This window comes from Takifugu rubripes, chromosome 22 (assembly GCF_901000725.2).
Source record: "Takifugu rubripes chromosome 22, fTakRub1.2, whole genome shotgun sequence".
NCBI lineage: Eukaryota > Metazoa > Chordata > Actinopteri > Tetraodontiformes > Tetraodontidae > Takifugu > Takifugu rubripes.
Genome location: NC_042306.1, coordinates 6,183,110 through 6,206,271, shown reverse-complemented (window position 1 = coordinate 6,206,271; position 23,162 = coordinate 6,183,110). Strand labels below are relative to the sequence as shown.

The 23,162-nt window shown below is 41.4% G+C and overlaps 1 protein-coding gene across 2 annotated transcripts; it reads right to left on the bottom strand.

Moving 5' to 3' along the window:
* Window positions 1–11,356: 11,356 nt before the first annotated feature.
* LOC105418811 (zinc finger protein 135-like) lies at window positions 11,357–23,161 on the bottom strand. 2 transcript variants are annotated; one of them, XM_029830578.1, is made up of 6 exons: window positions 23,004–23,161; window positions 22,711–22,894; window positions 22,468–22,526; window positions 13,297–13,390; window positions 13,153–13,208; window positions 11,357–13,035 (listed from the first exon to the last, which is right to left on the bottom strand). In XM_029830578.1, exons 1-6 carry the CDS (start codon window positions 23,031–23,033, stop codon window positions 12,178–12,180), a joined length of 1,281 nt encoding a protein of 426 aa, XP_029686438.1. In that variant the 5' UTR covers window positions 23,034–23,161; the 3' UTR covers window positions 11,357–12,177. The 2 variants fall into 2 exon arrangements, with proteins under 2 accessions (XP_029686438.1, XP_011617851.1); XM_011619549.2 differs by having other exon boundaries at window positions 11,357–13,208.
* Between the last annotated feature and the right edge of the window lies 1 nt (window position 23,162).

Genomic DNA, 23,162 nt, shown 5'->3' with positions numbered 1-23,162 from the left:
CAGGCAGTAGACTTCTCACACTCGATCAGTGGGTAAGAAGCTAAATGCTGACATGTTTCTTGTCAGAAAGTTCTTCCCAGCAGTCAGCAGTTGATTTCACATTTAAGAACTGAACATGGGTACTATTCTGGACCCAAGTTCAAATTGTTTTGTTCTCAGCAAGGCTGTAGGCATCACTTTTCAACATATTCAGGTTTTCGAAAGCATCTTAATTGTGTTCATGGCAATGCGGAGCGAACTGAACTCAAACTTCAACAGCTAACAATGAGCCAGTAGCATCCTCATCTCATGATGTGGAGGAGCAGGTTAATTCCCCTGGTCAATGTACTGTAGCTCTGCCATCATTTTTTGAGAGCATTTCTCAACTAACTCAAGATTCAACCAAAGAAATGTGTGCATCCTCCGTGGCCAAATTATAGGGGAGTGGGATTTCCGTCAGTTTAGTATCCTCAATTGTAGGAGATTTGGAGGAACTAACAAGTGAACTTCACTCACAGGCTAAGGATGCTGCTATTGCTGCTTTACCATTGGATGATCCTAACAAATCTGTGAAGAATTTTAAAACCCATTCACACATTTGAACACTCAATGGAAACTAAATAAATTCTTTAACAAAAAATGGGGAATTGTAGAGCCAATAGAAATACAACTGGGAGTGAGATACAATAACAGGAGAAATCAGAGAACCGGAATTTATAATCAAGTGCCTGTGAAGGATACTTTCATATGTTCCAATTTTAGAAATATTGAAGTTCATGTGCAGAAATTGAGAAATTTAAATTTTTTTAAAGAGGGTCACTTAGAGCCTGATACTTACCGTAATTTTCAGACTACAGAGCGCACCTGATTAAAAGCCGCATAATCTAATTTTAGAAAGAAAATCTATTTTGTACTTATACAAGCCGCTCTGGATTTTAAGCCGCAGGTATCCCACGTAGTAATATGAAAAATTAGATCGAAAACATTCAGTACTGGTATATGTTTTTATTACCGTAAGAGACGAGTCACTGATGAGTGACAAACAGTCAGGTAAGAAACAACAGCCACTCTTTTTACTTGTATGTTTATATAGAGACCTTAAATCCAATTTTTATCACGTCAGGATTTTTTAACTTTTCTTTTAATTTAATGCACTTAGCAACATAAACAAATATATTCTACCGGTAAATGCTTTTTTTTTTTTTTCTAACGGTGTCTGTAATGCAGCTATCTTGAAATATATGTTTGTATCAGCTACACACAAATTACGTTGTTTATGCTTTTTTACTCAAACAATGAACAATCTAAAATTCCATGATGGCCCACCTCTAAAATCTTTTTCATCTATTTTCATCGCGGTGGCGATTGCTTTTGCCTTCCGTCTGATTTGTTCAGCGGAAACACCGCGGCCGCCTGCTCTCTGTGTGTTGACCCAGTCTTCTAGAACATTTTCACGCTCGGGCCACCTGCGATGTTTACATCTAAAAAAGCTTTTGTCGTCTTTTTGCTTTGGTATACAGTGCAACTTGTATATCTATTTTTCTTCTTTATTATGCATTTTTTGGCTAGTGCGACTGAAACTCCGGAGCGACATATAGTCCAGAAAATACAGTAGTTGTGATAGTGTGCCACGAAAAAAAAACATAAATAAGCCGCAGTGTTTAAAGTGTAGAAAAAAAGTAGCGGCTTATAGTCCGGAAGTTACGGTACTGTGACTTCTTTGATGGAAGTTATTATTTTCTTTATTTTGTTTTAAGAAATTCAATTCAGCTTTGATGAACATACATCTGGTGTCACTTTTTCATACGCAGGACATGCAAAAGTATGGTTTTGATGTTATACTGGCACCTGTAGTATCTGAAGCCTGTGTATCTATTCTGTGCATGCCTTTACTTCTGTAAGGCCACAATGTGTTTCTCAGCCAGCCTGGTGCCATATTAGGATATGTTCCACATGTGCCCTGTGACTTCTGCCTTTCTTTCAAAGGAAGTCTTGCTATTGCGAAGAAAAGCTGCAAAGAAGTGATGCTGGAACCCGTCGGCTCCTACTTGTTCTTCATATGAGGATGTGTATCATGAATTCAATTTCCCTCCGGGGATGAATAAAGTAATCTTGAATGAAGCCTTTCTACTACTCCCATTTTTGGTACTAACTGAACTCTATGCCATTAGGTTTGCTATATTGTGTATCATGAGGTCATCAGAGAAGAATGTGTTTACTTGACTGTATAAAAAGGAGCTATTGATGTAAGCACTTCGGAGTTCTTCACCAACGGCACCACGAAACCTCCCTCGGGCAAGCTGCAGTGTCCGATTGATACCTGACTGTTCTCTCCAATAAACATCTATCATAACCAAGTCGGTGTCTACGAAGATTCCATTCTCATCAGCAACTCTTGACTATCACCAGAAGAAATTCACCATGCACCTCTGATAAATGATTTGGAAAAAATTGGAAAGCAAAGGGCTATGTCTTCCATTTTCTGTTGCAGCAGTGTATGGTACAAGCACAGGTTACAGGGGATAATCTTTGAATGCACACAATTCTTGGTTTTAATGAGTCATTTCTGTATGTATTTTCTATGATCTATTCCTATTCTCTCCTCTACCTCTCCTCTCCTCTACCTGTCCTCCCCCCTTCTCCTCTCTCTATCCAGCTGGCCATCAGCAGGAGGGTCCCCCTCCATGAGCCTGGTCCTGGTCAAGGTTTCTTCCTATTAAAGGGGTGTTTTTCCTTGCCACTGTTGCTTGTTTGGGGTCAGACCCTGGGATTCTGTAAAGCACCAAGAAACAATTTTGATTGTAAAAGACGTTATATAAATAAATATTGACTGATTGATTGATTTAGTAGTCACCATTTGCATCACCTTTGATTGAGAAGAGTGATTGTCAAACAGTATACAGTGAGGATGATCCTAAGGTCATACTACGCAGAAGATAGATGTTTGAAGTGCAATGCTGGTCTCTCCAGGAAAACCCCAAACAGAAGTCACTGTATGGTTTGAAACATAATTTGACACTTAATTCATTGCAGTAGTTCCACGTTTGTGATAACTTTTCATTTGATATTATGCATGATCTTCTTGAGGGAGTGTTTTATTATGAGCTGAAACTGCTTTTTGGAGATCTTACACAAAACTTTATTTCAGAACAAGACTTACTTTCACGGATTTATGGATTTGATTATGGATTTTTACAATGAAAAAAACATCCCACAAAAATAATTTTGGACAGTGCAAACAATAGCATTGGCTTTAATTCTATTCAGACAATGTGTCTTGTAAAAAACATCCCACTGTTGTTTGGTTACATAATTTGTAAAGAAAACAACTGTAATTTGGGTCTGCTGTTACTTCAAATAATGAACATTGTTTTTTCGCCATCATTCACTCAAGGTATGACAACTTTTTTTGAAGCATTTGGATTGCTGAACACCACAAATTATTTAAATACTTGTATCCACACAGAAAACTATTGCACATGTGGTCCATGAGATTCGAAGCCAAAACATACCAAATCACTTGCTAGATCAGATGACAATTTCATGTCATTGGGAAACCTTCAAACACCAACAAAATGAATATGGAACAATCACATTTTTTTCCCTCAGAGATGAGAATGTGAACACATTCTCATCAAATGCTTGAAATAATCATGTCAAAAGACGTTTTCTCAACTACTTGGGTTAAAGTTAGTGGCATAGAAGATTCAAGGTTTCCATTATTAGTCCCACATTGGGGAAATTTATGGTGCAACAGCAGCAAAAACACACAGAGGAAATGACAGGAATGCAAAGATATAAAAATAAATAATAAATATATACTGCAAAAAAACAATAGAAATTATAAAAAAAAATTAAAATCCTAAATAATTAAGACTGTATACTTGTACATAGTACAGAGAGGAGTTTACCTGAAGAATATACATACAGTATCAGAAATATATAATATTCAGGTTTGTGCAAAATGGTTAAAATGGTATTATAGAATTGGAATACAGAGCTGGGCTTGTTGTTTGCAGTCATATGGAAAATGGCTTGCCATTGTTTTCTCAAATATGTACTATACTTTTGGTTGAAAAAAAAAAAGAACCCAAAACAGCACCATCTGTGCTCCCCCACTGTGCACTTGAAATATCAAAGCAATTTTTATATAGAACATAATGTAATATTGTCTAATGTGTTATATATATTACGATAATGGCCTTCACCCGCATTCATTTTGCCAATATCTGCTGTTCATACGCAAACTACGGGAGGCTGAATATATAGCACTCCCACACATATAGAGGTAATTAAATTAAATTGTGACTGTCTCAACTCAAATAAAAACACTGGCATGTACATTTGTACATGAACACAAATCCAGACATGTCACAGGCTGCTTCAGTAAAGGCTTACTACAAAAAATATTAATGCTCTTTCATATTAAACCTCCAAATTTCCAGTTGACATCAGCACCGAATCCGTTGTGTCCATCAGCTGTGGATTTCAGCAGCGCTTTATTTGAGTCACTTATTCGCACATACCTGAGAAGATTACTCCGGATGTTAAATGCTCTTGTAGAACTCTTCAGCATCCTGAGGTGTGGGAAAGAGGTAAATCTTGTCCCCATGCAGTATTCTGAGTTTGCAAGGATTGTGATGGAATCCACGGAAGGCCTTCATGTCAACAAGTTAAATCCCTGACGGATCCGAACAGTTTCCGCAGAGAGATCTTGGACAAATATTATATTATTGTATGTGATCTCTTGTCGCCATGATTTCTCCTGAAACTCAAGGAAGCGAATGAGAATCGTTCTGCCCCAGTTGGGGTTCCCGGTTACTAGTGTACGGTGCACCTTTTCTAAAAAGAATGACATGATCTCGGTAGCCTGTCATTGATGAAATCGAAAAACGACTGTTGGTCCTCAGCTCCTTCCCGTACACCAAACAGCCGGAAGTTTTTCCGTTGGTTTTCCAGATCCTCTGATTAGGATTCAAGGAAAGTAACAAGCGTGATGGTCGTGTCAAGTGCAGCTTGCGCTTTTTCGAGTGATCCCTCAACCTCCACGATGCAGCGTTCACCTTTGTCTATCTGCACCTCATTTGAGGTGACATCTCGTTGCATTTGTGTCATTTTGGATTCCTTGTAGTTCGCCATTCCAGTCAGACGAGTGTCTATGTTGTCCAGCTTTGTTCTAAAGTCTGACCGGAGTGACTTAAGCTCACTCAGAACTTTGGCTAAATTAGCTGTGCGGCTAGCGTCCATGTCGCTGGCTATCATCGGCGATGTTGTTTTCATAGCTGTTTTGCAGGCGTGGGTAAAAAATCTCACACTGCATGGCTGGCGGGGGATTAGACATGTCGCTGCCAAGGTTGTACTTTAGACATCAGTCGCAAATACTCATTTTTTTGTGCACTCCCACTAGGCTGCCATCATGGTCATTGTCACGTGACTTTCTGTCATTATTAGTGTACACTCTAACAAACAAGTGATTATTGAAGACATTCAGCTGTTGCCATAAGATTCTTGCTAACTGAACAAACCAAAAGTGAATGAAGAAATGAATAAACTCAAGCAGAAAAAAAGATGTCTGGCATTGCTGTGTAGGGCATCTCAGGGCAGACTAACCTCTAAAGTCCCAGTAAGAATGCAGACCAGTTCCAGGTAGTGGAACTTCCTTGTGGTTGGGTATCAGATATGACTATGCTTGTTATCGGTCATCACAGTCAAGTTTTTCTGACTCATTCAAGCATTTTTATTTTCAGACCCCTCACATTTTCCATCACCTTCCCTCATAATACTCTAGAACCAACTTTGTTACCATACAAGGAGTTTTATGAAGAACTTTGTACCCTTTATTTTTATGCACATTGTATGATTAAGCAGATATCAAGACGGTGTGAGCACATCTGCAGCATGTTGTGCCATCTACCAGATCATCTTGGTTAATGACTGAAAGTAATCCACAGTACAGGTCCTTCTTTCGGCATTTTGCTCTTTTGAACTTAAAATATACAGTTTCAGGGATTTTGGGTGTCTGGATAAATGTATTGAATATGTTATATGTTTCAATACACTGATAAAATAAACTTTCCCTGAAATAAATGTAGCAGTAATCTGAGTCAGGACAACGGCATCTTTGAACAATTATATTTTAATTGATAATATGTTTGACTTTCCAGATTTTTTCAAATTAAAATAATTTATGGACAAATAAATTATTATTGGAACATAATATTGTGCCAGTTTTTAAACAATATAAATTTTTAAATCATATTTTAAAAATATGGAAAGTTAAAAATCTGAGCTGAAGAGCCATGCTCATCTGTTTTGTTGAGGCGATTCGAGAACGCTTCAAATTCTTGTGTTCGAATTTTGACCGAGGTGTCATACACATATCTGAACCAGTGGCTTGGTGCAGTTCCTGTGAAGGATGTCAGGGCCTGATATTCCCACTTCTCCATGTATAGATTGTCAACTGGGGGGATACTGGTGAACCCATGGCACAGCCATATTTCTGCCTGTAGAAGCCTTCTCTATACTGGTGCAAATTTGGGCCGGTGTTAAGGCTGTTCTTTCTGGAAGATTCTTGTCCAATAGAAGGTGCTTGTGGATGGTGTCTATTGCGCTGGTGGTATGGATGCACGTGGAGAGTTATGTGACATCGTAGGGTACCTTGGTCTCTTCTGGATGTAGTTTGAGACCACTGACCTTTTTAGCAAAGTCTTGGGAGTTTTTGATGTGGTGTGGGGTGTTGCCAACCATGGGAGACAAGATGGAGGCCAAGTATTTTGAAATGTTATATTTACAAAATTTATGCTACTTACTATTGGTCTGAGAGGGGTTCCTTGTTTGTTGATCTTGGATAATCGATAAATGCAAGGGATGGCTTCTCCTGAATATAGATGGTAGTATTATGGTCTGTCGATGGCTTGCTCCTTTTCCACTTTTCTGTAGTAAATCTACCACCTTCTTGTATGAGCTGGTAGGGTCTCACTTGAGTTTCTCATATGTATTGGTGTCTGTCAGGAGATTGATTATTTTGGTGTCATAGTCAGTGGTATTGAGTAGGACCGTGAACCTACCTTTGTCGGCTGATAAGATGGTGATGTCCTTGTCCTTGGCTAAGGATGCAAGGGCTCTTTTTTCCTCGTTTGTGATATTGGAGGTTAGAGTTTTTGCACTAGCAGCCATTACCTTTAGCCTAATCTGTTCTGCTTCTGCTTCCGGGAGTTTATTGTTTCTGATGGCTGTCTCAGTGGCTATGATGAGTTCGACAATTGGTACCTCTTCAGACCTTTGGCAAGCACTTCCTCTTCGGTTTGTGTAAGCTCCCTGTCTGATAAGTTTTTTACCCATTTCTCCCGTTGTGCATCAGACAAGGATGTGTCCTGTTTTTTCTGTCATGGAGAAGGGGTTGGCTCCGTTGGGGTTGTGCTTTCCCAGTAGGGTGGTGAATTTTCGTGTCTGATGTCCCTTGGTCCTGGTGTGATGGGTGGCCTGAGTCCTGGAAACAAATTTGGCTACTTCTTCCATCATTTCAGAGGGGAGCAGTAGGTATAGTTCCTCCCTTCTTTCATCTAACTTAGCTTCCAGGGCGTTTATGGTAAAATGGATTGTCTGATCCTTTAATTTAGTAACCGTTATTCCGTGGTGTGAAGAATTACCTGGGCTCTGTGTTCTTTTACTGTTGATCCGATGCGTAGACAGGTGGGAGTAATCTTCTGCTGTAGCATAGGTGGTTTTTAAAATCCGCTAACTTCTTAGCTGTTTTTTCTCTCGCACCAAACAAAGGGTATCTTTCCAAAATTGTGATGCAAGATGTCTGTGTAGATTCTCAATCATCCAGGTCATAGTTATCCAAGGTAGTTTTCTTTGTCAACTGGGAAATTTATGGTGCAACAGCAGCAAAAACACACAGAGGAAATGACAGGAATGCAAATATATAAAAATAAGTAATAAATATATACTGCAAAAAAAACAATAGAAATTATACATTTTTTTAAAACCCTAAATAATTAGACTGTATACTTGTACATAGTACAGAGAGGAGTTTACCTGAAGAATATACATATCAGAAATATATAATATTCAGGTTTGTGCAAAATGGTTAAAATGGTATTATACTGGATACTAATACTGGACTGTATTTCTTCTTTGAAGATGTTTCACCTTCTATCCAGAAGGCTTATTCAGTTCTGAATTCGCTGTGGACCGAGCTTGAAAATATAGACCTTGTGGACCATTGGCATGGCTAATGATCCGGGTGGTCACCTGAGTCGTTGGCAGGGTCGTTGGTAGGGTCATTCACCTAGTTTCAGTTGAGGTGTCTCCCCTTTGTCTGCTGGCTCACATGGTGGTGAGTCACCAGGTCTCCTGAAATGGTGTGAACGTTTGGTTTGTTGTTCAAAGGAGTGGAGGGCTACATTGTATGTGGGTGATAGGAAGTGCCGTAGACCTCCACCTCTGCTTAAGGATGGTTTTTCCAATTTGACATGGGTAGCTTCCTTGACACCCCTCTCAAACCAGTACTTGGCTGCCCTCAAAGGAGTGCCCACTCTCCTTTAAGTGTAAGGGGACTGCTGAGTCCTGACCTGAAAAGGTGGCACATCTGTGTTGTGCCATTCTTCTGTGGAGAGGTTGTTTCGTTTCACCAGTGTACAATTCCTTACATTCATCCTGACACTGTACAGCATAAAGAACATTACATTGTTTATGTCTTGGTGTCTTGTCCTTTGGGTGTACCAGCCTCTGTCTGAGAGTGTTGCTTGGTTTAAACTGAACCGGTATGTTATGTTTCTGGAGGATGCTTCTAAACTTCTCAGAGACCCTGGACAGCTAGAGGATTGAAACACTGTGATGTTTGTTTCTCTCCTCCTCTTCTTTGCTGGGGTCTCGTTTTCTTGGGTAGCCACATGTTTTGAGAGCTGTCTTAATGTGGTCCTGTTCCTTCTTCCTGCCTTGGGATGTGGTGGGTATTTCTTTGGAGAGTTTTGATCACTCCCAACTTGTGTTCCAGTGGGTGGTGAGAGTCAAACTAGAGGTACTGGTTGGTATGTGTAGGATTTCTGTAGACTTCGATGATGAGGTTTCTGTTATATGCTCGTCTGTTTTGAACCATGAAGTCACCACCCTATACACATGATCATATCTGTGTATATTTTCTTTGGATTGTTGTTGAATTATTTTTAGGAATGCCTATTCAGAAGTGCTTTTAAAATTTACAGTAACATCCAAAAGTGTGGGTTCTCATGAGTCAAAATTAATATTATGAACAGTGAAGCGAGTGGAAGATTTTGAACATAATTCATTTTTAGATTTTCTAGATAGCTGCTAAGAGGAACAAAAACACTTCTGATTGTTAGGAAAAGTTTAGGAGGATCTGGGTATAAAGATTAATAGATCATTGTTTTCCAAGAGCTCAAATCTTGGCTTCTTATTCTCTAACTATTGAAAAAAAGTTTCATGTTAAATTTTATTCCTTTTGGAGATTGTTTCTTTTGTCTCTTAATTGATTACATTAACAGAAACTATGACGAGGAGTGCAAAAATTATGCATGCTAGTGTAAAACATGATTAGATTACGGCAGTTTTGTTACTGTAGAATAATTTTGCTCTTGAAAAATTAATAAACTCAGGAAAGTAATCCTAAACTCTGTCTTAAAAATAGTGTTAATAGTGTAAGCTCCCATCATAGGATATTCAGGCTGACATACATAACAAGCATAACAATACAATCTACAATAAACAGTTAAATTTATTTCCCATACAAAAACAATGCAGTTATGTGCAGAAGAATACAATGCATAAATATAAAGAAATAGCAACAGCCCTTCAAAGGCTGGCAGATGAGTGTGGGGTTTGATCAAGTTTACTTTGCACAGCAAATATCTTGACAAAGCTATTGATAGTTCCAGTAATTTTCCGCTGTAAAGGGATCGTTAGATAGGCTGTACTGCCCTCTGTTGTATGTTGATCTGCAAAACATTTATGTGGTATTTCTTTTTTTTTCATGAATTGCTTTAAATGTTATATTCTAGCTATACTTCACTACATCACAATTCAAACCAATCAGAAGTTTACATCTAAATTTGTCAAGAGTCTTTGATTTACCATATTTTCACGACTATAAGGCGCACCTAAAACACTTTTCCCAAAAATCGACGGTGCGCCTTATAATATGGTGCGCCTTGTGTGTGGACTGAGTTCCAAAATCTGCTGTGCACCTTTGGTGGGTGCACTACAGTAAACGCTCCGCCAATTGATTAGCGGCACACCTACGCGTAAGGATCCCCTAAAATGGCGCCGGTCAAGCGAGACGCGTATGAATGAGCCTTACTTTAAACTGCAGGCCGTCGAATATGCGGCTGAAAATGGCAATCGAGCAATATTAGTGTTTTTGCTTTATGAGGCAGCGGCATCTCTCCATACGCGCAAGGACAACTGTTGCGCAGCGGCTGCCAACGGATTACCAGGAGAGGGTGGCCATCTTCCGCACCTACTGCCACAACAAGATAACCACGCCCAGCCACATCACCAACATGGATGAGATCCCCCTGACTTTTACCATCCCTTTGACCCACAAAGTGAAGAAAAAGGGACCAGCACGGTGGCGATACGCACAACGGGGCACCAGAAGTCATCGTTCACCGTGGTTCTCGGCTGCCACGGAAACGGACAGAGCACTGGATGACGGAAGGTGAACACACCTTCACAAAGACAGGCAGCGGCGGGCAAGTTATGCCACCATATGCGGGTGGATTGTAGACGCATGGGCTATGATACCGTCTTCATGTATTGTAAGAGCTTTCACAAAAGCCGGCATCAACGCTGAAGCAGAACCGGTCGGTGAGTCTGATTCAGATGATTAAGAAGAGGAATTCGGGGTGTTGGACATTGAAATAGTGCAGCTATTTAATTCAGATACAGAAGATGAAAACTTTGATGGTTTTGTGGTGGAAGAATGAATATTTTGTTCAATAAATGTGTCGAAAATCACTGTTTTAGTTCCGTTGTCATTTTTTACTGTATGTTTCAGCATGCGCCTAATAATACGGTGCGCCTTGTGTATGTTTTAAATACAGAAATAGCACTCATAACTGAGACTGCGCCTTTTAATACAGTGCGCCTTATGGTCGGGAAAATACGGTAATTGGAAGTGTCAAGAGTTTAGAAAATTCTGAGAAAGTAAATGATATCAGGTTATTAGTCATTCTAGCTTCAAAATCCAGGCCTCATTGGACAAACTTTGTAAATCATTACAAGTTTGCTTTATCAATTGGGGGTTCATTCTAAAATATAATGTTTTTGGTTTGAAAAAGATAAATTTTAAAACTAGTGTTGAGGACTTGTATAGCTTGCAAAACAAGCAGGCCACTGCACCAACACAAAAACCACAGATACAGTTTGTTTAATAAAGTTTAGAAAAATATTTTTTGGTGTGATGACAGAATTTACCATTCGTCCAATATAAGCATCAATATTTCAGGAGGGAGCTTACAAAGTAAGGAACGCCATCCCAAGAAATTTTAACTATAATGTAAAAAAAAAAAAAAATTAGCAAATTAAACTAGTTGGTTGGACCAATTATGAAAGGAAATTGTCACAATGGGGGCAAGATATTTTGGGATTCATGTCATAAAAACTAGGTACAATAGCATATTGTCACCAAAGCTGACAGATCCTTGGTATAAAGGAACCTTGATGTAAGGCATGTTCCTACAAAAGTGAGGATTAAGAAGTCTGCAAGATTTGAGAAACTGGAAAGCCATTTTTGGAATGTCTAGCTTTATGTTTAGATGATGGAAATTGAGTTAGTGTTTTGATGATATAACATCGATATAAAGAAACAAATGCCATGTCTTATATCTGGATGGATTTGCATAGTAAAATAACCATTTCATACAATACTAAATTACATGCAGTATAACAATGATACAAATCCCACTAAAATGAGCTCCCTGGGTTTCTGATTGGGTTCAATGACACTGCTGTCTTCCACTGAGTGGTCTTGTTCAGTTCAGTATGATCTGCATTCATATGTGTTACCATTTGTAAAGTAGACAGGGGTGGCAAAGTAAACAATTTCTATAGTCCAGTCTTAGGTAGGTTTCTGGTGCGATTTCAAAGTTAGAGGAATGGTGCAGAACAGAATGGTGAAAAGTACACAAAAACATCACCTGCGTGCAGATTCAAGGTGCATGTGCTGGGACGACCTCAGCTGTGTGTGTGAATGATTCTGTGCCGCTTTAAATGGTGCATCAGGATGAAGGTTTTCCCACACAGTGTGCAGCAGTATGGACGCTCCCCGCTGTGTGTGCGCTGGTGGACCCTCAGACTGCTTTGCTGTGTGAACCTCTTCCCACATTGTCCACAACCATATGGCTTCTCTCCTGTGTGTGTTCGATGGTGTATGCTGAGGTGGGACGAACACTGGAAGTTTTTGCCGCATACTGTGCACCAAAAAGTCCGCTTTCTCTTGTGGCTTTGGTAGTGCAGCTTGAATTGGTGTAGACGGCTAAATGTCTTCCCACACTGAGAACAGACATAGCTCCTTGCCATTCCAGACAGAGATTTGTGTGCAGGGAAATTCCCTGGAGTGAAAGTGGTGTGTGAGGCCATTAAAACAGGTCTGTCATCAGCTGCATCCTCTTGGTCCTTCTGATGATTGAAGTGTCTCATATGTGCATTTCTCTGCTCATACACTTGTTCTCTCTGTCTGTCATGATGTGAATGGCCACCCTGGGGATGAAAACTGGACGACTGGTCAATGTCCTTCCGAAACTCGTTGTTATAGACACCGCTATTTGGCCTCTGAGAAGATATCTGCTGCACGCCAAGAACTTTGGTAGTGTTGGGAGTGTCAGAATGATCAGGAAACGTGTTAGAATACTCATCTACCACACTGGAAAAGTCAGGAAACCCAGCCTCTATATCACTGCCTTCAATTAGGGAGGACCACAGCTGAGTTTCCCTTTCCTCCATTGAGAATTCGGCAGCAAGTCTGGTCTGTTTTCCTGCAGCATGCTGGCATCCATCACGCCTGAACCCAGACTGGTCTTCCTCCTTCTCCGCCTTGACAGTAAAATGAAGGCCACTGTTATCTGCTGTGTGCTTACTGGTGCTGTATATTTCACCAAACTCAGAGGTTTGTGGTCTGGAGACTTCTGAATGGCTCAACTGATGACTTTCCTTGAGATATGTGCTCTCTGGAGCAACAGTTGGGTTGGGAGATTGTAAAGCAGACCCTGTAAATGGCAAATATAAAGAGATGGCACAACATATGGTGTATGCACTGTTGCATTTAGAAAAAAATAATGAAGTTGTAGGACTTACCACCTAATCCCACTGATTCACTGATCCACAAAGTCTCATTTGGACTTTCTTCCTTTATTGTGAATGAAACTGTGGCACCTTCAATCTCAGAAAACTACAGAGAGGAAGAATTGTAAATCAGGGCTTTGTAATAATTCATTCATCTCTGAATAGTTAGCGTGCAGTCATTACAAAGTAGTTTACTTGACATTTAGAACCAAATCCAGAAGATAGCACATGAAGTAATTCAACCGTGGATTTGTCTCTACTGCTGACATAAAATAAAGATTCAGCAATACAACCTTGACTTTCAGGTCAAATAATGGAGGTAAACATTGATAAGTTCAAAGTTACACTGCTAAATACCCAATAACAAGCTATTTAGCTGCCAAATCATGTTTGAATGTGTTTGTCTTTAAGCGTTGTGAGAAGAATTATTGTTATTGTTGTGATTAGTATTATCTTTAAATGCTATTGTATGTAGATTTTGAGTGTTGAGGAATGTTGACAGGAGAAGAAGAACATGAGAATTCAAAAGTACTGATGCTGCTTACGACCAAGCCCAGCATCCAGATGTATCCTGCTGGTCAAGATTAGAGAAGTTCGTTAAGATGGGTGGAGAGGTCAGAAGGCAATGAGATATGAGATCTTGTTTGGACACACATTCTGTTTGCACCAATAAAAGAGGTGAGCGAGCAGCAGACGAGGGGAGTTGACAGAGGAAGCTTGAACTGCTGCTCGGCCCCCCCTTGCAAGGCACTCTTGTTGTTTGCGTGGTTACTCTGAGTCTAGTGAACGAACAGCGCGGGTGATCAAAACTTCATCCTCACAAAATTTGGTCCTTCGAGCCGGATTCCAAGACCTGGAGAGGAGCGCCGTGGGACGACCGAACGCCGAAGTCTGCGCAGCCGGAGTCAAAAGACGTCCGAAGTGAAAGACCTTTCATCACAAGTTGACGGAAGGCCGGTCTTCGTCCCTCCCAGGGCGACCATCTCCAGTGACGGGAAGAAGGCACCAAAACAACTCAGAGAGAAACCATAGAGACAACGGAGTGAGTATAAGACACAAAAAGCGCTACACGGAATATACCGCGGTATTACCTGCCTGGTCATCAGGAGAGAAGCAGAGGCAAGATACACCCGCCTCCTCGGAGGTAGAAGCTTGGTGTATACTCTCCTGATTAAAAAAGAGGGGTTATAAGGCCACGGCGGAGGGACTGAACTAGATATCCTGTATGGATTGAGGGTTGTTCAGTTGGGAGATCAGGCGTCTCCACCCAAATACATAAAAACTGATAAATAAAGTGCAAACATGGGCAACCAACATTCCACAAAAGGTGCTAAATTCGAAATTCCAGCATCATGTAAACACATGGAAGACAAACATCCAGGTTCATGCTCATATGTTCAGCTGTGGATGACTAAGTTTGATTGGGATGGTAACTTAGACAAGCCAGGCAATATTATAAAATTAAAGGAAGATTTAATAGGATATGGAAAGAAACATCCAAAAGTAAATGTTGGGTTGACACAATGTCATCTCTGGCTCACTGAATCAAAATATAGAAGAGAAAAACAAAATCAAGAAAAAGAGAAACGAAAAATAGAGAAAGAAAAGAAAAATAAGAACTCCTTATACCCATCGCTGAGTGCGTACGTGAGGGCGGAGGACAACGAAACAGGATGCAGGAGTCAACTGATAAACGTGCCTCCCCCGTATATTCCTCCACCTCCTGTTCCACTAGCTCCCCCTCAGGCGGTCCCATTGGACCCGCCCGGAGCCTTAGCCCCCCTTGCTCTAAACACAAATCCTTTTTTGGGCCCCTCTCCATCGGGAGCCCAGTACAGAAATTACCACATGCAGGACAACACTGTGCAGATGTACCCATTGATCCAGGTTGCAAACCCACAAGCCGGTGTGCAGGGTCAAGATCCTACTATCTTGGTGTATAGAACCTGGACTCCAGAGGACTGTAAGAAAGCTTGTGATGACATAACCTCGCCCCAAATGGACGTAGAGTCGTGCATCCAAGACATAAGACAGTTACTAAGAAGTTACCATACTAACGGTACTGAAACCCAGCAAGTCCTCATGTGCGTTAATGGCAAAAAATGGGGCACTGTTAGAGGAGATTGGGTCCCAGTGGATCCAGCCACTCAACAACCATGGCAGCCTGACAGCCAAGAACTAAATGACAGACTTGACAGACTGTACGAGCGCATGCGAACTGCTTTTACTAGACGAGCTGACTATAGCGCCATTACGGCCACAAGACAAAAGACTGACGAAAGTTTTGAAGACTATAGCATGAGAATGAAAGATGTGTTCCGAAAAAATAGTGGAATTCCGTATGCGGAAGAACCAGAAGGTCCCTACCAACAGCAGTTAAAGCAAGCTATACATGGGGGATCAAAATCAGAGATAAAAACCTGGGTAGAGAGACAGTTAGTTGATTTTGGAATTTGTAACTTAGGCCGCTATGAACAACATGCTATGCATGCTGAAAGACAATGGCAAAAGAGTAAGAACCAATTAACAGGCATGTTTTTCAATGCCAATCCTTTCCCAAGCCGAGGCCGTGGACGTGGGCGAGGCCGAGGCGGAAGGGGAGGAGGCGGCAACTCCCGTGAAAATGATCGGTGTCATTATTGTAAAAATTATGGACACTGGGAACGTGATTGCAGAAAGAAACAACGTGACCAGAGATATAATAGAGGACAGCAGCAAGGTTCTAATACACCTCAACAATGACTAGAACTGGAAAAAGATGTCACAAAAATTAAAACAAATCAGGGCACAAAATTTGACCAATTTGAAAAAGATGACTTAGAAGATGTTTTAGATTTAGAAACCATCTTCCTGTTTGCTGAAGGCAAACCAGAAATACAACTGACCGTGTTAGGCAATTCTTTAACATTTTTAGTAGACACGGGTGCAGGTAAATCAGTAATTAGAGATCCAATAGCTCTAAAGCCAACTTCTACACAGATTTTTGTGAGATCAGCAAATGGTCTCGTAACTAAAGAAAGAATGTCAGTTCCTGTAGATGTTTGTGACCCTGTAAGTGGAATCACACTTAAAGCTCCTTTTGTGATCTCCACCACATGTCCCATAAATCTATTAGGAAGAGATCTTATCTCTCAGCTTCAGTTGATGATTCGTACCACAGCCGAAGGGATGTGGTCTGTAGATAGAATGATTAATCTGTGGGTAAGGGAAGGAGGGACGTGCAGTAAATACTGGTCACTCGACATTCCTGAAAAACAGCCCCCTCCATTCTCTGACCCAATCACTATGTTATATGGTAAAGCTCTGTCATACTTACAGCCTGAAGCCCAGCTCCACAATCAAGCTGACCTGCATGTAACCATGCACGTGGAGCGCACTAGTGAGATCTGTAAATCAGACTCACACGGCACATCAAGATATGCAGAGCAGTTTACTAAACTTAAAGATCCACAAATGATTGTAATTATGCACCTATATGTGTGTGGTCAGACAGCTGTATGCACGGCAGGAAGCTTTTCCGCTGAAGCAGCAGTGCTATTCAAAGTGTCAGGTTCTGTACCACATGTTTCTATTGCTAAACCGCTTAAGAAAAGATGGCAAGACTTGGGATGTGACGTAAAACACTGGAGCAGCCTGCCCTATAGGCCTAAGGGTGAGGTTGATTTTAATGATCAGTTCCAGGTGTGGCGCATTCCCCTTAAAACATGGTTGCTGACACATCCAGCAACGCACCTCACAGACCAGAGTTCATGAGAAGAAAACATCTTCCTCACGCAGGAGGAAGAGGAGAAGCTGAAAGAGCTTCCCCCTGAATTATGGTCGGAAGGACCTGCAGATGTAGGTCTTATAAAAGGAGCAGAACCTGTAAAAATAATCCCTAAATCAGATTATAGACCATTTCAGAGGCAATATCCCCTTAAGACTGATGCACAGGAGGGTATTGTTCCGATATTTAACTCACTGCTTAAAGCAGGAGTCATCAGAGAGTGTCCTGAGTCTCCTGTAAATACACCCCTATTTCCAGTAAGGAAGGCATCACCATCTACTGGCTGGCGGATGGTGCAGGACCTGCAAGCTGTAAACGCTGCAGTGGTCCCTAGGTCTCCTTTAGTCGCAGATCCATACACTCTGCTGAATGACTTAAACCCTGAACATCAGTGGTACACGGTGATCGATGTATCCAATGCATTTTTCTCTGTACCAGTACATCCAGACAGCCAGTTTTGGTTTGCATTTACGTTTCAAGGACGGAGGTATACCTGGACAAGGTTACCTCAGGGCTACTGTGAGAGTCCCACAATCTTCTCTCAGGTAATGATGTCGTCATTAGCTAAGTTTAAACCTCCGTGTGGAAGTCAAATCCTCGTCTACGTGGATGACATCCTCATGGCCTCAAAAACAGAGGGAGATTGTTGGTCAGACACGCTAGCATTGCTACACTGGCTAGCCTCACAAGGCCATAAATTAAGCAAAAGCAAACTGCAACTGGTGAAACAGGAAGTGGTTTATCTGGGCCATGTTTTGACACACAATGGAAGAGCTATTCTTGAGTCGAGGAAAACAGCAGTACTTGACGCTCCGAAACCAAAAACAAAGAAGCAGATGATGTCATTCTTAGGACTAGTGAATTTTTGCAGATCATGGATCTTAGATTATGCGAAAATAACTGCCCCTTTACAAGCATTGATGTATGATAATCCCTTAGCAATGACTGATGTGTTAACATGGACCCTTGAAGCTGAAGAAGCATTTATGTACATAAAACAGGCCCTTGTAGGTGCTGGAGTGTTAAAGCTGCCAGACTATCAGAAGCCTTTTGAGCAGGTTGTTGACTGCAAGGGTGATTTTATGACTTCAGTTTTGTTGCAGAAGCACGGAGATAAGAGGCAGCCAGTAGCCTACTACTCCCACAAGCTAGATCCCGTAGCTTGTGCACTCCCGCCATGCGTTAAAGCAGTGGTGGCAGCATCTGAGGCAGTAAAAGCCTCTGCAGGAGTGGTGCTATATCATGAGCTAACTTTGCTAGTTCCACATGCAGTGTCAATACTGCTGCTACAAAGTAAGATAGCGTTCCTATCGCCAGCACGTCATCTTTCCTGTATGGCAGTGTTGCTGTCTCAGCCGAATCTGACGATTCGTCGCTGCACAACCTTAAACCCAGCAACGCTGCTACCCACCGCAGAAGAGGGACACCAGCACAACTGCCTGGATGAGGTCTCCATTACGGTCCTGCCGCGACCAGATCTTAGTGATGTCGCGTTGACTACAGGACAGACACTATTTGTGGATGGATCATCGAGAAAGGATGACTGTGGACGCACTAGAACTGCCTATGCAGTAGTTACAGCAACTGAGATGGTGGAGGCGAAATCACTTCCCTCCTCCTATTCTGCTCAAGCTGCAGAACTCGTCGCACTCACACGTGCTTGTGAATTAAGCAAAGGACAAGATGTTACCATTTACACGGATAGTCAATATGCATTTTCCACGCTGTTTGTGTTTGCTCAACAATGGAATTTGAGAGGGATGAAAACTTCGACGGGCAAACCGGTCATGCATGCAGAACTGCTAAGAAAGTTATTAGCTGCAGTACAGCAGCCACACAAAATAGCTGTATGTAAATGCACTGCACATACTAACAACACAGACGCAGTCTCACAAGGCAATGCCTTTGCTGACAAAGCCGCAAAGGCTGCAGCAAATAACAACACACTTCTTGATAATGGTGAGGAAGAATCATTTAGCCTAGAACCTGCAGATAATGATATTCTGAAAGAAATGCAACAAAGTGCTCCAGAAAAGGAAAAGGCCACGTGGAAGAAGCGAGGAGCCAAACTGGATGACAAAGGACTATTAACCATAGGAAACAAACCAATCCTTCCCCGGAATATGCATAAATGGGCAGCATTAGTGAGCCATGGGCCATGCCATGTCTCAACAGGAGGGATGGTACAGATGGTTAATGAACATTATTACACTATAGGACTTCATACATACTTAAAAAAATTTTGTTCACAATGTGCTATTTGTGTAAAACACAGCCCACAGGGAGCCCTTAAGGCCCCTGCAGGCACTACACCATTGCCAAATCATCCATTTCACACAGTTTTTCTAGATTTTATTCAGCTAACACCATGTGAAGGTAATCAGGGACAGAATGATGCTCTGAGACAGGATGAGAGCTACGCGCGCGCTAAACGCACCGTAGTTAGCCACTTAGGACATTCATGGTTAGAACAAGATCCAGAGTCCTCACACATTTATGGTTTGAATACATGGTGGCGCTATGCTAATTTCACAGCTCGGACACAGAATCATTCTCGTTGTTACGTTTGTTCTATGCTACCAGTTTCCGTGCATACACCGCAAATAACTGCTGAACCAATGACAGGGAGTGAAGGACAGTGCTTTGTCCATATAGGGCTAAGCCGTGACACGAATTTCGCACTGAAGTTGTTGGATGGAACGTGGTTCACTCGCAGCAATTGCTACCAAGAGCCACTACGGACAATGGCAGGGAAAGCCAATAGATTCAGATTCCCTGTGCTAGGTGCGATAAATCCCACATACTGTTATGCACGGAGTGGTGGTAGAGACTTGGGGTCATTACACAAGGATGTCTGTAAAGTTGTTTATACGGCATGCACACTTGGAATTAATGAAGATGTGGAATCAAACTCTACAACTAATCGGTATTATCGGAAAACGTGTTTACAGCAGCATAAAAGTTCCGAGCAATGCGAACAGGAGTGTATTGATGACCCCCGACACCTCTGTGGTTTATTTACCTTCGATGAAACAACACAGAGGTGTCCAGAAGGTTATAACTGTACATGTAACTATCCCACTTTCACGCCAGAAGATAAAGGTACACAATTAGTGGATAAGGGATGGTGGTTATGTGGACACAATGCGTATGCACACCTACCAGCAAACTGGTCAGGAGTGTGTGCTCCTGTACATCTCAAAGATCACACAATTATAATCTATGCCAACAACACCGAGAACATAGCACAGAAGCGTTTTAAACGAGATTTGAATGAATACGAGTTCAAACCACACGACTCAGTGTGGGGCACAGATGTACCACTAGAGTTTAAACACTGGACAGATGGAGAAAAGGTCTCCATTAGCCTTTTTCCGTGGGTAGGAGTGGCAAAGAACATATTGAGATTGGAAACGGTTGATTATAGGCTGAAAGTGTTTACTAATTTGACAAAAGTTGCTCTCACAGGAGTCAAGGAAGAAATGACAGCGCTAAGACTGATGACCATGCAGAATAGGATGGCCTTAGATCTCATAACGGCCCCCCAGGGAGGAGTTTGTGCAATGGTAGGAGATTACTGTTGTACGTTCATCCCAGAGAATGATGCGGATGGTCACCTGATAGATAGCGCATTGAGAAATTTAACTAAGCTACAGAAAGCTATGATTGATGATGGTAGTCCCCCACCAGATTGGCTTACAAAAATGCTGTCGGGGTGGAGGGAACTACTGTTCAAGATAGGAATGATGATAGGGATAGTACTGCTAGTATTAGCCATACTACTGGACGACGATGAAGAGGAATCGGAAGAAGAATGGATCAACGTAATACAAGATGTAAAAGATGTAAAAGAAATGTTTAGGATGTCTTAAGCTGTACCCATGTTGAACCCTGAGTTTAAGAAATGTGTCTCTAGGAAAATGAAGTAATGCATTGAAATTTCATGAAAATGTAAAGATGTAATACTGATGATGAGAATCTAGACGCATTTAACGATAAACAGGAGGGAAATGTGAGAAGAATTATTGTTATTGTTATTAGTATTATCTTTAAATGCTATTGTATGTAGATTTTGAGTGTTGAGGAATGTTGACAGGAGAAGAAGAACATGAGAATTCAAAAGTACTGATGCTGCTTACGACCAAGCCCAGCATCCAGATGTATCCTGTTGGTCAAGATTAGAGAAGTTCGTTAAGATGGGTGGAGAGGTCAGAAGGCAATGAGATATGAGATCTTGTTTGGACACACATTCTGTTTGCACCAATAAAAGAGGTGAGCGAGCAGAAAGTTGGCAAAGGAAAGAAGGTGGCACAAAAAACGGGCACAAACAGCAGGGAGGACAGTAGTCTTAAGAAGATTGTCAAAGCCCATTTAGGAATTTTAAGGAACTTCACAGAGACTGTAGCTGGAGTCAGAGCTTCAAGAGCCATCACACACAGAGGTATCAAGACGTGGACTACAACTGTCACAGTCCTTGTGTCAAGTCATTCTTGAACCACAGATGTCAAAGGCGTCTTACCTGGACTTATGAAAAAGAGGACTGGACTGTTGCTCAGTGGTCCAAGGTGCTCTCCAAAGATGAAAGTAAATGTTGCCTTACATTAGGAAATCAAGATACCAGAGTCTGGAGGAAGATTGCACATGCACAGAGTCCAGTCTGCCTGAGATCCAGTGTAATCATCTGCTGACTTTTCCTACTGTGTTTTAGCAGATCAATGGTCAGCACAGCATCTAGCATCTGGATTTTGAAGCCCTTCAAGCTTCTTTATGCTGACCAGCTTTATGAAGATGCAGTTTCTTTTCCAGCCTGCAATGCAAAATTGGTTTGATGTGCATGGTGCGCCTGTGCTGAGCTGGCCAGCAAACTCCTAGAGAAACTATGGAGTATTGTTAAGAGGAAAATGCAAAATACCATACCCAACAATACAGACAAGGTGCAGTCTTTTATCAGAGTAACCACTTTATAACGCCTCAGCAGTGTTACAGGCTGATCGAATGTACTTTTCAGAGGACCTAATGAGTTCTATGCATTGTTTGTGTAGTGGACTGTGTGAATTGATAAGAGGACAGGATCTGAGAAATTGGTATTGCTTTGTTTCATTTCATTATCTTTACCACTTTATCCTTTGTAGGGTTGCAGGGAGGGCGCCGGAACCTATCCCAGCTGCATAACAATAAGATCCACTACTGGATGATTCACCAGCTCATCACAGGGCCCTATGTGAGCAACTGTGGGTTTGGTACCTTGCTCAAGGGTACCTCTGCATTGCTCTGAAGGTGCTGTGGCGCCTTCCCCTACTACCAGAACACCTTTCATGTTTTGTCTGTTTAGCAGCCCAGTCCTCAACAGACTGAGCGACCACCACCCGACTTTGTGTATTAATTTAACAGATTGAGCAACAAAAAGGACACATTACCTTAAAATCTCCTGTAGGATTTAAACAATTGGTCTTCAAGACTCTGTCCGTGCAATTTTCTGAAGGGAAAAAAGCAGCACATCAATATATATTTTGAAGAAAATAAATATAAATAACATGATAACCTGAACATGATTCATGTAAGATTATTTGCATGTACTGGCAAGTGTCGCTAAAGACATACATACATTAATAGTAATTTAAATTAATTAAGCGCACGTATTGAGGACTTGAACATCTTACCAAAACCACGCTGCAGCTCTGCATTTTTGTTCTCCATCATTAATAATTTGCGTTTGAGCACCTCATTTTCGCTTTGCTTGCGGGATAATTCAAGATGCAAAAACGCACATTTGTCATCGACTAATTTGGATATCTCTGCCACTGCTGCTTTGACCAAAACCTCCATTATTGAAGATAGCTGTGTCTGAAAGGGAGCGCACGTCGCCATGTTACTTCATTTAAATTGAGAAAGGGGAAATGTATTGCAAGGCTCCTAGAATGGCGCGATTCTTTCAAAACAATGCGAAACTGACGGATTCGAAATTCTCCATCGCTGTTTCCATCTTGCTAGCGCGAGGCTTTTCTTCCGTCTAGCTAAGCGGGTAGCCGTAAATACCCGAGGAGATGCGCGGAATAATTAAAGCGACGGAAAACCATTTTTGGCACAGTCAAAAGTGTCTTACCTTCACTTT

Bases quoted from the DNA above. Each gene is read 5' to 3' on its own strand.
- LOC105418811 (XM_011619549.2), bottom strand. From the start codon at position 23,033: ATGGAAACAGCGATGGAGAATTTCGAATCC. The intron at 13,391-22,467 runs GTAATGTGTCCT...TCCTCTCTGTAG, and splicing joins ATCCTACAGGAGATTTTAAG to TTTTCTGAGATTGAAGGTGC. The intron at 13,209-13,296 runs GTAAGTCCTACA...TGCCATTTACAG, and splicing joins TGAATCAGTGGGATTAGGTG to GGTCTGCTTTACAATCTCCC.